This window comes from Psammomys obesus, unplaced genomic scaffold (assembly GCF_907164565.1).
Source record: "Psammomys obesus unplaced genomic scaffold, mPsaObe1.curated_primary_1811, whole genome shotgun sequence".
In the NCBI taxonomy this organism is placed as follows: Eukaryota; Metazoa; Chordata; class Mammalia; order Rodentia; family Muridae; genus Psammomys; species Psammomys obesus.
In genome coordinates, this window is record NW_026585626.1 from 14,895,794 (window position 1) to 14,909,402 (window position 13,609).

General features: G+C 37.4%; 1 protein-coding gene across 2 annotated transcripts in view; it reads right to left on the bottom strand.

The window, feature by feature from the left end:
- The window catches only part of Septin10 (septin 10), a 90,844-nt gene that overhangs the window by 15,677 nt on the left and 61,558 nt on the right, over positions 1 to 13,609 (bottom strand). Inside the window, exon 10 of one of the 2 annotated variants that reach the window (XM_055614327.1) lies at positions 12,294 to 13,170. The exons of the other annotated variant lie outside the window; for it this stretch is intronic. Coding sequence (XP_055470302.1) covers positions 13,155 to 13,170 — 16 coding nt within the window. The 3' untranslated portion in view covers positions 12,294 to 13,154. Of the gene's footprint in view, positions 1 to 12,293; positions 13,171 to 13,609 lie in introns of those variants that run through there. 2 annotated transcript variants of the gene reach the window in all.

A 13,609-nucleotide genomic window follows, 5' to 3' on the forward strand; every position in this document is an offset into this window, starting at 1 on the left:
ATTAGGAATAGTGCTTCCTCAAGACCCAGCGATACCACTGCTAGGTATATACCCAAACTTTGCTCAAGTACACAAAAGGGATACTTGCTCAACCATGTTTATAGCAGCTTTATTTGTCATACCCAGAACCTGGAAACAACCCAGATGTCCATCAACGGAAGAATGGATACAGAAATTGTGGTATTTTTACACAATGGAATACTACTCAGCAATCAAAAAGGAGGAAATCATGAAATTTGCAGGCAATTGGTGGGATCTAGAAAGGATCATTCTGAGTGAAATATCCCAGAAGGAGAAAGACAAACATGGTATATACTCACTTATATAGACCTATAAGATATGATAAACATAATGAAATCTATACACCTAAAAAAATAATCAAGAGAGCAGGCATGGGGTAAGATGATCAATCCTCGTTTAGAAAGACAGATGGGATGTGCATTGAACGTGTGACAGGAGTCTACTGAAGGCATCTGAAAGACTCTAACTAGCAGTGTTTTCAAAGCAGATACATAGACTCATGACCAACCCTTCGGCAGAGTACAGGGAATCACATGAAAGAAGGGGAGTTAGTATGATGGGGAAAGGATAGGAGCTCCACAAGGACCAAATATATCTGGGCACAGGGTCTTTTCAGAGACTGACATTCAACCAAGGACCATGTATGGATATAACCTAGAACCTCTGCTAGGATGTAGCACGTGGTAGCTCAGTAACCAATTGGTTTCCCATAGTGAGGGGAACAAGGACTATTTCTAACAGGAACTCAATGGCTGGCTCTTTGACCTCCCTACCCCCCAAGGGAGGAGCAGTCCTGTTAGGCCACAGAGGAGGACTTTGCAGCCAGTCCTGAAGATACCTGATAAAACAGGATCAGATGAATCGGGGGGAGGTCCCCCCCCCATCAGTGGACTTGGAAAGGGGCACAGTGGAGATGAGGGAGGGAGGGTGGGATTGGGAGGGAATGAGGGAGCGGGATACAGCTGGGATACAGAGTTAATAAAATGTAACTGATAAGAATAAAATAAAATTTAAAAAAAAGATTCCCTGTACTCTGCCCAAAGTTTGGCTATGAGTCTCAACATCTGCCTCGATACCCTGCAGGGTAGAGCCTTTCAGAGGTCCTCTGTGGTAGGCTCCTGTCCTGTTCCATTTTCTCCCTCCTCCAATATCCATCCACTTTGCCTTTCTGAATGGGGATTGAGGATCTTAGCCAGAGTCCTCCTTCCTGATTAGCTTCCTTAAGTGTACAGATTTGGGTATGTTTATCCTATATTGTATGTCTAGTATCCACTTATGAGTGAGTATATACTCCGTGTGTTTTTCTGCTTCTGGAATACCTCACTCAGAGTGACCTTTTCCAGTTCCCACTATTTACCTACAAATTTCATGATTTCCTTGTTTTTTATTGCTGAGTAATATTCCATTGTGTAGATGTACCACAATTTCTGTTTCCATTCCTCAAATGAGGTGCATCTGGGCTGTTTCCAGCTTCTGGCTATTACAAATAAAGGTGCTACAAACATGATTGAGCAAATGTCCTTATTGTATACTTGAGCATCTTTTGGATATATGCCTAGCAGTGGTATAGCTGGATCTTGAGGTAGCACTATTCCTAATTGAGAAAATGCCAGATTGATTTCCAAAAAGGTTGTGTAAGTTTACATTCCCACCAGCAGTGGAGGAGGGTTTCTCTTTGTCCACATCCTCTCCAGCATGTGTTGTCACTTGAGTTATTCATCTTAGCCATTCTGATGGGAGTAAGGTGAAATCTCAGGGTCGTTTTGATTTGCAACCTCCCTAAGGAGGTTGAACATTTAAGTGTTTCTCTGCTATTTGATATTCCTCTATCAAGAATTCTATGTTTAGTTCTGTGCCCCATTTTTTAATTGGATTACTTGATTTGTTGCTGTTTAACTTGAGTTCTTTATATATTCTGGATATTAGCCCTCTGTCAGATATAGGGTTGGTGAAGATTCTTTCCCAATCTGTAGGCAGTCATTTTGTTTTGATGACAGTGTCCTTTGCTTTCCAGAAGCTTTTCAGTTTCATGAGGTCCCATTTATTGATTGTTGCTCTAAAGCCTGTGCTGTTGGTGTTCTGTTCAGGAAGTTGTCTCCTGTGCCAACGAGGTCAAGGCTCTTCCGGACTTTTTCTTCTAACCGATTTAATGTGTATGGTTTTATGTTGAGATCTTTGATCCACTTGGACTTTAATTTTGTGAAGAGTGATAAGTATGGATCTATTTGCATTTTTCTACATGTAGACATCCAGTTAGACCAGCACCATTTGTTGAAGATGCTGTCTTTTTTTCCACTGCATGGTTTTGGCATCTTTGTCAAAAAATCAGGTGTCCATAAGTGTGTGGGTTTATTTCAGGGTCTTCTGCTCGGTTCCATTGATCCCCCATTCCGTTTCTATGCCAGTACCATGTAGTTTTTACTACTGTTGCTGTATAGTACAGCTTGAGATCAGGGATGGAGATACCTCAGAAGATCTTCTGTTGTACAGGATTGTTTTAGCAATTCTGGGTTTCTTGTTATTCCATATGAAGTTGAGAATTTTTCTTTCAAGGTCTGTAAAGAATTGTGTTGGTAATTTGATGGGAACTGCATTGAATCTGTAGATTGCTTTTGGTAAGATGGCCATTTTTACTATGTTAATCCTGCCAAGCCATGAGCATGGGAGATCTTTCCATCTTCTGATATCTTCTTCTAATTCTTTCTTCAGAAACTTGAAATTTTTTCATACAAGTCTTTGACTTGCTTGGTTAGGATCACACCAAGGTACTTTACTTCATTTGTGGCTATTGTGAAGGGTGTTGTTTCCCTAATTTCTTTCTCAGCCCTTTTGTCTTTTGTATACAGGAGGGCTACTGATTTTTTTTTTTTTTAGTTACTTTTGTATCCAGCCTCTTTGCTGAAGGTGTTTACCAGCTAAAGGAGTTCTCTGGTAGAATTTTTGGGGTCACTCAGGCATACTATCATATCATCTGCAAATAGTGATACTTTGACTTCTTCCTTTCTGATTTATATCCCCTTGATCTCCTTCAATTGTTTTATTGCTCTAGCAAGAACTTCAAGAACCATGTTGAAGAGATATGGAGAGAGTGGGCAGCCTTGTCTTGTCCCTGATTTCAGTGGGATTGATTTAAGTTTCTCTCCATTTAGTTTGATGTTGGCTATAGGCTTGCTGTATATTTATTGCCTTTACTATGTTTAGGTATGTGCCTTGTATCCCTGATCTCTCCAATACTTTAAACATGAATGGATGTTGGATTTTGTCAAATGCTTTTTCAGCATCTAAGGAGATTATCATGTGTTTTTTTTTTCTTTCAGTTTCTTAATACGGTGGATTACATTGATGGATTTCCATATATTGAACCACCCCTGCATACCTGGGATGAAGCTTACTTGGTCATAGTGGATGTTATCTTTGATGTGTTCTTGTATTCGGTTTGCAAGTATTTTGTTGAGTATTTTTGCATCAATGTTCATTAGGGAATTAGCCTGAAATTCTCTTTCTTTGTTGGGTCTTTGTGAGGTTTAGGTACCAAGGTGACTGTGGCTTCAAAGAATGAGTTTGGTAATGTTCCTTCTGTTTCTATTTTGTGGAATAGTTTGAAGAGAACTGAAGTTAGCTCTTCTTTGAAGGTCTGGTAGAATTCTGTGCTGAAACCATTTGCTCCTAGGCTTTTTTTTTTTTTTTTTTTTTTTTTTTTTTTTTTTTTTTTTTTTTTTTATGGGAGACTTTTGATGACTGCTTCTATATCCTTGGGGAATATAGGGCTATTTAATTGATTTACCTGGTCTTGATTCAGCTTTGGTAAGTGGAATCGATCAAGAAAATTGTCCATTTCATTTAGATTTCCAAATGTTGTGGCATATAGACTTTTGAAGTAAGTCCTAATGATTGTTTGGATTTCCTGAGTCTGTTGTTATGTCCCCCTTTTCATTTCTGATTTTGTTAATTTGCATAGTGTCTCTCTGCCTTTCAGTTAGTTTGGCTAAGGGTTTGTCTATCTTGTTGATTTTTTCAAAGAACCAACTCTTGGTTTCATTGATTCTTTGAATTGTTTTATTTGTTTCTAATTGATTGATTTCAGCCCTGAGTTTGATTATCTCCAGCCATCTACTCCTTTTTGTTGTGTCTCCTTTTTTTTTTTCCCCTAGGGCTTTTAGGTGAGCCATTAAGTTGCTTGAATGAGATGTCTCAAATTTCTTCTTGAAGGCACTTAATGCTATGAACTTTTCTCTTAGCACTGCTTTCATTGTGGATTTTCATGAGTGTTTCTTTTAGATAGATGATTTCGGTTAAACTTCCCTCCCTGCCCTGTCATCTCTCCTATGCCTTACTCCCATCCTTGCTTGGACCTTTCCACCCACACTGCTCTCTGTATTTTTGTATCTCTTATATACTACTGGTTCCCTTTTCTTAACACATCCTCCCCAATGGCCCCTTTCCAGTTTCCTATACAACTAAAGAATCAAAGCTAAAATACAAATGAGAAAATCATGAGGCATTTATCTCTTTAGATCTTGGTGGCCTCAGTCACTAGTTTGTTTGGTTTTTTGTTTTGTTTTTCTTTTTTCAGTTTTATCCATGTATCTACTGTGGTAATTTCAATGAGAATAGTCCCCATAGAATCATATATTTGAATGGCTGGTCACCAGGAAATGGAATTATTTGAAAGGATTAGGAAAAAATAGGTGTGACCTTGTTGGAGAAAGTATGTCTATGGAGGTAGGCTTTGAGGTTTCAAACACCCATGCTAAGCCTAGTCTGTCTGTCTGTCTTTTTCTGTCTCTCCTTCTCTCTCTGCTAGTAGCTCTCGGCTCTAGCACCTGCCTGCTGCCATGCTTCATCCAATGATAACAGACTAAAACTCTGAAACCCTAAACAAACCCCCAACTAAATACTTTATAAAAGTTGCTTTGGTCATGGTGTCTCTTCACAGAAATAGAACAGTGACCAAGACACCTGAAAACTTCATCTTTCTTTACATCTTCACATTATCTGTTGATGGCTATCTAGGCTAATTTTATTTCCTAACTATTGTAAGTAGAGGAGCAATGAATATCTATGAATAAGTATCTCACTTAGAAGATAGTCTTTTTGATATATGCCAGGGAATAATATATCTGGGGCATATGATAGTTCTATTTCTAGCTTTCATACTGAATGACATAATGGATCCTGCAATATGGCCAGATCTGTTATCATTACTATTTGAGGGGGGAGGAGGGGATGAGACAAGGCCATTATAGTCCTGGCTGTCCTGGAACTTGCTCTGTAGAGCAGACTGGCTTCTAATGAAAGGATCTTCCTGCCTCTGCATCTTAAGTGTCCACCAGGCCTTGGCCTGTACTTACATTTTTTTATAATAGCCATTCTGAATTGGATGAGATAGAATAGCAAAGTAGTTTGAATTTGCATTTACCCAGTGGTTAAGGATGCTGAATTTAAGGTTCTTATTAGCAGTAATAGTTCTCTGTGAACTCTATTCAGCTCCAGAGAACATTTCTGATTGGGTTGTTTTAAAGTTTGATGTTCAGTTTTTTGATTTCTTTGTATTGTAAAGATATTAATCTTCTGTCAGATGAACAGGCTCATCTACAGGATGCCTCTTCATTAGATAGTTTCCTTTGCTGCACAGCATCTTCTTAACTTCATGTAGTACTATCTGTCATTTGTTGGCTGTATTTAAAAAGATCTTACCTATGTATCTTGTATCAAACTCCTTTTTCTTCAAGCAGTTTCAGAGTTTCAGGTTTTATGTTGTGGCTTTAATCAATTTGGAGTTGATGTTTGTGCAGCTAGAGACAAGGATCTAATTTCATTCTTCTTTCTACATATGGCTATCCACTGTGGGTCCAGCACCATTTGCTGAGCAGGCTGCCTCTTATCCAGTGTACACTTTTGGCAACCTTCAAAGAGCAGGTAGTTGTAATTACATAGATTAATATCTATGTGTCTGTTTTTCTGATGGTATTGTACTGTTTTTCTTTACTATGGTTATGTAGTAAAAAAGTCAGGTATGGTAATACCTCCCGGAATATTCTTATTGCTCAAAATTCCATTGGCTATCTACGATTTTGTTTCCATATAAATATTTGGGCTGTGTTTTCTATGCCTGTGAAAATGGAGTTGCAATACTGACTGGGATTGCAATAAAATATAAGTTGCTTTAGGAAATATGACCATTGGGCAACCTTAATTTTGTCCAACCACAGATTCAGGTCTTTCCATCCTCTAGTGTTTCACTCTCTTTGGTGTTTTAAAGTTATCATTATACAAACATTTCACTTCCTGCTAAGTTTATTCCAGGGCATTCTTTATATTTTAAGCCTATTGTGAATAGGACTGTCTTCCTGGTTTCTTTCATAGTGTATTTGTCACGTACATTGGTAGACTAGAGTTTTGAGTGTTAATTTTGTACTCTGGCATATTGCTGAAAATGTTTATCAGCATTTTCTGGTGGAACTTTTAAGACCTTTTATGTTTAGATTCAAATCACCAGCAAATAAGGGCACTTTGACTTCTTCCTTTCCCATTTGTATTCCTTTATCTTCTTCTTTTGTCTGATTACTCTAGCTAAGACTTCAGGCACTGTATTGAACAGTAGTGGGGGAAAAAAAGATCTTGTCCTATGTAGTGGAAACATGCTCCAGGAATCTTTCTGGAGTAAGCACTCCCACATCAATGAGAGAGGAAGAGAGGAAATGTCACTGCTAGACCACAGCCAGGATGCTCCTGAAAGGGCTCTAATACTGTGTCTAGTTTATAGTCCCATTTTATATTCTAAAACCAAAAGGTAGGGCAGGCAAACAAGCAGATTTTACAGAAGCATATATGGCAGTCAGGAGGTTGTCAGGCCAATGACAATTTTTCAGGTCATTCTGTCCCAGGCAGAAAGTGAAGTCATGCTTGGCAAACAGGCAGTACATGAAGTGCTTTAAGTAAATCACTGAATAAACCAATCTCTAATAATTGGCTTCTTTTACCTTATTTTAATTTTAATGTTTCAAGTTTTTCTGTTTACCGTATTGATGGCTGTGGAGTTTTTGTATGTAGCCTTTATAACATAGAAAATATGTCTTCTGAATCCTAGAGTCTCCAGGACTTGTATCATGAGTGAATGCCAAAGGCCTTTTGTACATCGCATGTATGAACATGCTGTATTTATCTGAGTTTATGTATGTGGCAGATTACACTTAATTGATTTATATACATTGAACCGTCTCCACATCTCTGGAATGAAACCTACTTTGATTGTTCATGAACTTTTTTATATTTCTTTTTTTTTAAGTTCTTGTTTATGAAAAATTCATATATGAATACTGTTTTAACATCATTTCCTCCCCTTATCCCTCCCCTCCCAACTCCTTCTGCGTGCCATCAGAAACCCAATCCACAGCAAGCTCTGGAGATATTATCACACCTGAAGTGCAAGAAAATGATTTTAAATCTGAGGTTTTGAAAATGACAGACTTTAAAGAAGGAAACTAATCGCTCAAAGAAATACAAGAAAAATACAATCAAAGAGGTGAAGGAATTTAATAAATCCCTTAAAGAAACGCAGAAAAATACATATCAGATAAGAAAATGAATAAAACTGTTCAAAGCCTGAAAATAGAAACAATAAAGAAAACACAATCTGAGGCAATCCTGGAGATAGAAAACCTAGGGAAGTAAACATAAACTACAGACACAAGCATCACCAACAGAATACAAGAGATGGAAGAGAGAATCTCAGATATAGAAAATACAATTGAAGAAATTGATATATCAAAGAAAATCTAAAAAGTTCTTGATACAAAAGATCCAAGAAATCTGGTACACTATGAAAAGATCAAAACTATGAATAATAGGTATAGAAGAAGACTTCCAGCTCCAACACTCAAAAAATATTTTCAACAAAAGCATAGAAGAAAACTTGCCCAACCTAAAGAAAGAGATGCCTACAAACATACAAGAAGCTTACAGATCACCAAATATACTGGATCAGAAAAGAAAATCCTCCCACCACATTATAATCAAAATACTAAATATATAGAACTAAGAAAGAATATTAAAAGCTAGATGGGAAAAAGGCCAAGTCACATATAAAGACAAACCTATGAGACTTAAACCTGACTTCTCACCAGAAACGCTAAAGCCAGAAGGGTCTGAGCATATATCTTACAGACACTAAAAGACCACAGATGTGAGCCCTGACTACTGTACCCAGCAAAACTTTTAGTCACCATAAAGGGAGAAAAACAAGATATTCCACAACAAAAACAAATTTAAACAGTACCTATACACAAATCCAGCCCTACAGAAGATACTAGAAGAAAATTACTCCAACCCACGGAGGCTAATTATACCTGGGAAAACACAGGAAATAAATAGCCCCACATCAGCAAAACCAAAAGGGAAGCACGTGCATACACAAGACCATACATACACTCTACAAACAACAACATCAAAATAACAGGAAGTAACAACCCCTGGTCATTAGTATCTGTCAAAATCAATGGCATCAATTCCCCAATAAAAGACAAAGATTAACAGAATCAATGAGAAAAGAGGATACAGAAACACACCTCAGCAATAAAAATAGATATTACTTCTGAGTAAAGGGCTGGAAAAAGGTTTTCCAAGCAAATAAGCCCAAGAAGCAAGCTGAAGTAGCCATTCTCATATCCAATAAAAGAGACTTTCAACCAAACTTAATCAAAGGAGATGGGGAAAGATACTTCACACCAAGATGACATCTCAGAGATATTCTGAACATTTATGGCCTAAATACGAGGGCACCCACATTCACAAAAGAAACATTACTAAGGTATAAATCACACATCAAACTCCACACATAAATAGTCAGAGACTTCAACCCCTACTCTCAGCACTGGACAAATAAGCAAGACAGAAACTAAAAGGAGAAATGATGAAACTAATGTATGTCATGAATCAAATGGACCTAACATATCTACAGAACATTTCACCTAAACACAAAAGAATATACATTCTTACTCAGCACCTCACAGAACCTTCTCCAAAATTGATCACATACTAGACACAAAGCAAGCCTCAACAAATACAAGAGATTGAAATACAAGAGATTGAAATAACTCTTGATGAAACCTGATAGACTAGAAGCAGATGGAAGGAGAGGAGGTCTTCCACTACCAGTGGACTGGGGAAGGGGCATGGGAGAAAATAACTCCATGTATCCCATCAGACCACATGAATTAAAACTGGACCTCAAAAACAACAGTAACAACAGAAAGCCTACAAATCAAGGAAACTGAACAACTCTCTACTTAATGACCAATGGGTCAGGGAAGAAATAAAGAAATAAATTTAAAACTTACTAGAATTTAATGAAAATGAAGGCACAACATACCCAAACTTGTGAAACACAATAAAAGCAGTGCTAAGGGGATACTCCATAGCACTAAGTGCCTTCATAAAGAAATTACAGAATTCTCCTACTAGCAATTTAAAAGCACACCTCAAAACCCTAGATGAAAAAGAAAGAAACACACCCAACAGGAGTAGATGACAGGAGATAAGCAAACTCAGGGCTGAAATTAATAACTTAAAAACAAAGAGAACAACACAAAGGAGCCAAACTAACTATATGGCAGAGAGACAGTATGCAAATTAATAAAATCATAAATGAAAGGGAGACATAACAACAGACCCTGAGGAAACCCAAAGATCATTACTTCAAAAGCCTGTGTGCCACAAAACTGGAAAACCTAAAGGAAATGGATGATTTTCTTGATAGGTTTCACTTACTAAAGCTAAACCAGATTGGAGCCTAGCACAGCTGTCTTCTGAGAGACTCCACCCAGCAAAGGATTTAAACAGATGCTGAGACTCACAGCCAAAGATTGGGTGGAGCGCAGGGAGTCTTGTGGTACAGTTGGGAGAAGAATAAAAGATTCCCGAGTGGACAGGAGTTTTATAAGAAGGCCAACTGAGCCAACTAACCTGGCCCCAGGGGGTCCCACAACCAAGGACCATGGTTGGACCAGATCTAGCCCCCTACATATATATAATTGATGGGCAATTTGGTCTTCTTGTGGGTACCCTAGTAAGGGGAGTCGGGCATTTCTGACATGGACTCTGTTGCATGCTTTTCGATCACTTCCTTCTGGTGGGGCTGCTTTCCCAGGCCACCAAGGAAGAGAATGTGCTCAGTCTTGATGTAACTTGAAGTGCTGGGGTAGGTTAGTAGCAGGGGCGGGGGAGGGGGGGGCCTCTTTCCTGAGGGGTATGAGAGAAGGAGGGAGGGTGGGACTAGAAGGAGAGAAAGATGGGTACTACGACTGAGATGTAAAGTGAGCAACTAAATAAATAAAGTTAAAAGTTAAAAAAGAAAAACAGATTATTGGGGCAGAATAAAGAAACTAAAATAATTCAGGTCATTATAGGTAACTAACTTTTTTTTTTTTTTTTTAACAACAGCAGCAAGAACATCCATTGGAGAAGGGACTGCCTCTTCAAACAATGGTTCTCAGGGCAAACAGATGGCACAGGAGGGTGGGGGGAGAGGTGCTTGTCACCAAGATTGACAGCCTGAGTTAGATCCCTGGGACAAACATAAAAGGAAAGAGAACTGGCTTCCTTAAGCTGTCCTGTCATCTCTACATTCACTATGGCATGTGCTCTCCACACCCCCACAGGTAAGCTGTTTTTTTAATAGTGCTGGGAAAACGGCACATCCAGTGAAGAAAAAAAACTAGGCCCCATCACTATACATATATGCTTGGCTCAGCTAAATTCCCCTTGTCCTTATCTTAAGAAAACACACTTACAAAGTAGCTACTTTAACTTTATCAGCTCTTCTTCCCTTAGAAATGCTACAGAGAATCCTGCCATGGCCCACAGGCATGAGGGCAGATTCAAATGGACAATAATAACACTGTTGAGCCTAAAAACCTAAGAACTGCAGCTGCAGCCCACTATTCAGAAGGCTAGCATGCACGGGCACCATGGTGAACTCGGATTCTCCAACTCTGTGTGGCTGCCTGTTTTTTGGCTGGTGTGCTTTCCTAACAATAAAACAACTAAAAAAATGGAAAATGACTTAACCTGAAACCATGAAACCACTTGAAGAAATTAAATGGGATTCAGGGCATTAGTCTGAGCAAAGACTACTTCGATAATATGACAAAAGCACAGGCAACAAAAGTAAAAATGAACAAATAGGATTATGCCAAGCTAAAAAGCTCCAACAGAGCATAGAAAACAGATATAAGCGAACTATAGAACAAATGACAGTATTATAAACTATTCATTCAAAAAAGGACTAAACTACACTATATATATAGTGTTTAGTGGTTTTGGCCTCTGGTATGTAATATATGTAATTATGAGATGGGCAAACAAAATGAATAGACCTCAAAAGCAATATAAATGACCAGAAGGCATATAAAAATTGACTCATAATTACAACAAGATCTCACTCCAATAAGAATAGTGATCATTAAAAATAAACAAAAAATGCTAGTAAGGACATAGGTAGTTTACAATCATAAGCATCAAATAAATCAATAGTAAATGTTGGTGAGACTGTAAAGAAAGAGTAACTTTCACATGCTACTGATATAAGTGAGTTTGATCATTATGGAGACAATTTCCTAAAAACAACAGAAACAGAACTATATTATAATCTGCCAATAGAAATGAAATCAGTATATCAAAGAGACATTTGTATTCCACGTTTAATGCATTCCATGTTTAATGCAACACTCTAGGTATGGCATTAGCCTAGAAGCCTATCAATGGATGACTAGAAAGAACAATGCAGTACAGATATACACAGTGGAAAGCTATTCAGTCGTAAGAATGAAATCTTATCACCTGCATTATTAAGGTGGGACAAAAGGGTATCCTAAGTCAAGCACAGAGAGACAAACACTGCATGTCCCCTCTCAGAAGAGCAAGGGCAGAACAGCCATTAGTAGAGGCTGGGAAGGAGATGGGGGGTGGGGATGGAAACTATAGGTGCAGGGGTGAAGTTGGAGAAGTTGAAAATTTTCTACTATTCCACCCAGTACAGTAACTATGGCTGATAAAAAAATGTAGTTTTAATAGTAGAGAAGATTCTGAGTGTTCTTGATAGAAAATGGCTATTTAGTTGATGAGTATGACAATTATCCTGATTTGATCATCATACATTGTAGGAAAAGTAATGAAATATCATTTTCTACTGCATCAAAGTATAAATTATTTGTCAATTAAAAACTAAAAATTAAAGGAATTTAAACACATTTAAAAATACATAAGATTTGTCAAGAATATCAATTTTATTCAGAATACAGAATATTAAAATACAAAAGAATGAAAACACATATACCTATAACCGATATAAAAGATAAAACAGTAAAATATTCTAGGACTAAGGCACTGAATGCAAATATCTCCAGAAATATGAAATATCAAGTTTTAAATTCAGATGTTCTAATAAAATTTTCAACTTTCTTATTTTTTCAACTTTCTTAGTCCCTGAAAGACAGCATTAAAAAAAAATACATGACATCTTAAGAAAAATAATATGATAATTCAGTTTCAAATGTATGTTTTAACTTCTAAACATATTTTGTTTTATCACAGCAATACACAACAAGGCACATTGAAGCATAAAAGGTTACATTGTTTGACACGGAATCTCAGATTATCACAAGTTAGGTTATTGTATTAAATTTTAAAATTTTCTACTATTGATGTTAGCTTTAACTCTGTAATACATTCCAAGGTATATGCCTCCAGTGTTCTCTGTTTAGTATACAGCAAAAAATAGGTTCATGTGTGAATAAAAATGCAATCTGATATTCATAATATGAAGGAGCTCTGTAATTTCAATGGCAATAAACCTTTGCCATTAAACACACAGTAAAGTAACATTTGGCAGCAGGAAAGTAGACCAAGATCCAACCAAAGAGCAACTTACAGATTCCTAACAACAGTAAACGTGTAAGAAATATGAACTTTAGCTGAAAGATCAGCCTTACATGTGAAAATATTTTTCTACAAGTGTGAGTAGCTTTAGCCCTTTGCTAGATAATTGAAGTAGTGATAAGGCAAAAGGAGCAAAAGCTCAAAGCATACAAATGACTTTTGACTGTGATGACCATCTGTGCTCTGGAACTCTTGTGTTAAATAAAATTGGAGCTGGAAAGAAAAAAATTCTTTTGAATGGAACCATAAAAAAAAACAAAAACAAAAAAAAAACAAAAAAAAAAACAGAGGAAGCAAAAATTATCAAAAGCATTAATTTCACAAAGCTTTTATAGAAAAAACAAATAGACAGCACATACATGATACTTAGCTATGGGACTTTGAAAAAGAAAAACAAATACCAAGCCACACTGTCTTGAGGATGAGTCCTGAGCTCTTATCTGGGGAGGGGATGTAGCTCAGCTAGTAAAGCATGCATAAAGCCCTGGGTTAGAGTCTTTAGCACAATAAATGTATAAACTATATAAACTCGATCATGTGTGGGGGCATATATCTGTAACCCCAGCACTTGGATGTAGAAGACTGAGGACAAGTCGGTCTCAGCTGCTTCATAAAGAGTCTGAAGCCACCCTAGAATGTAAGACTCCCTGTC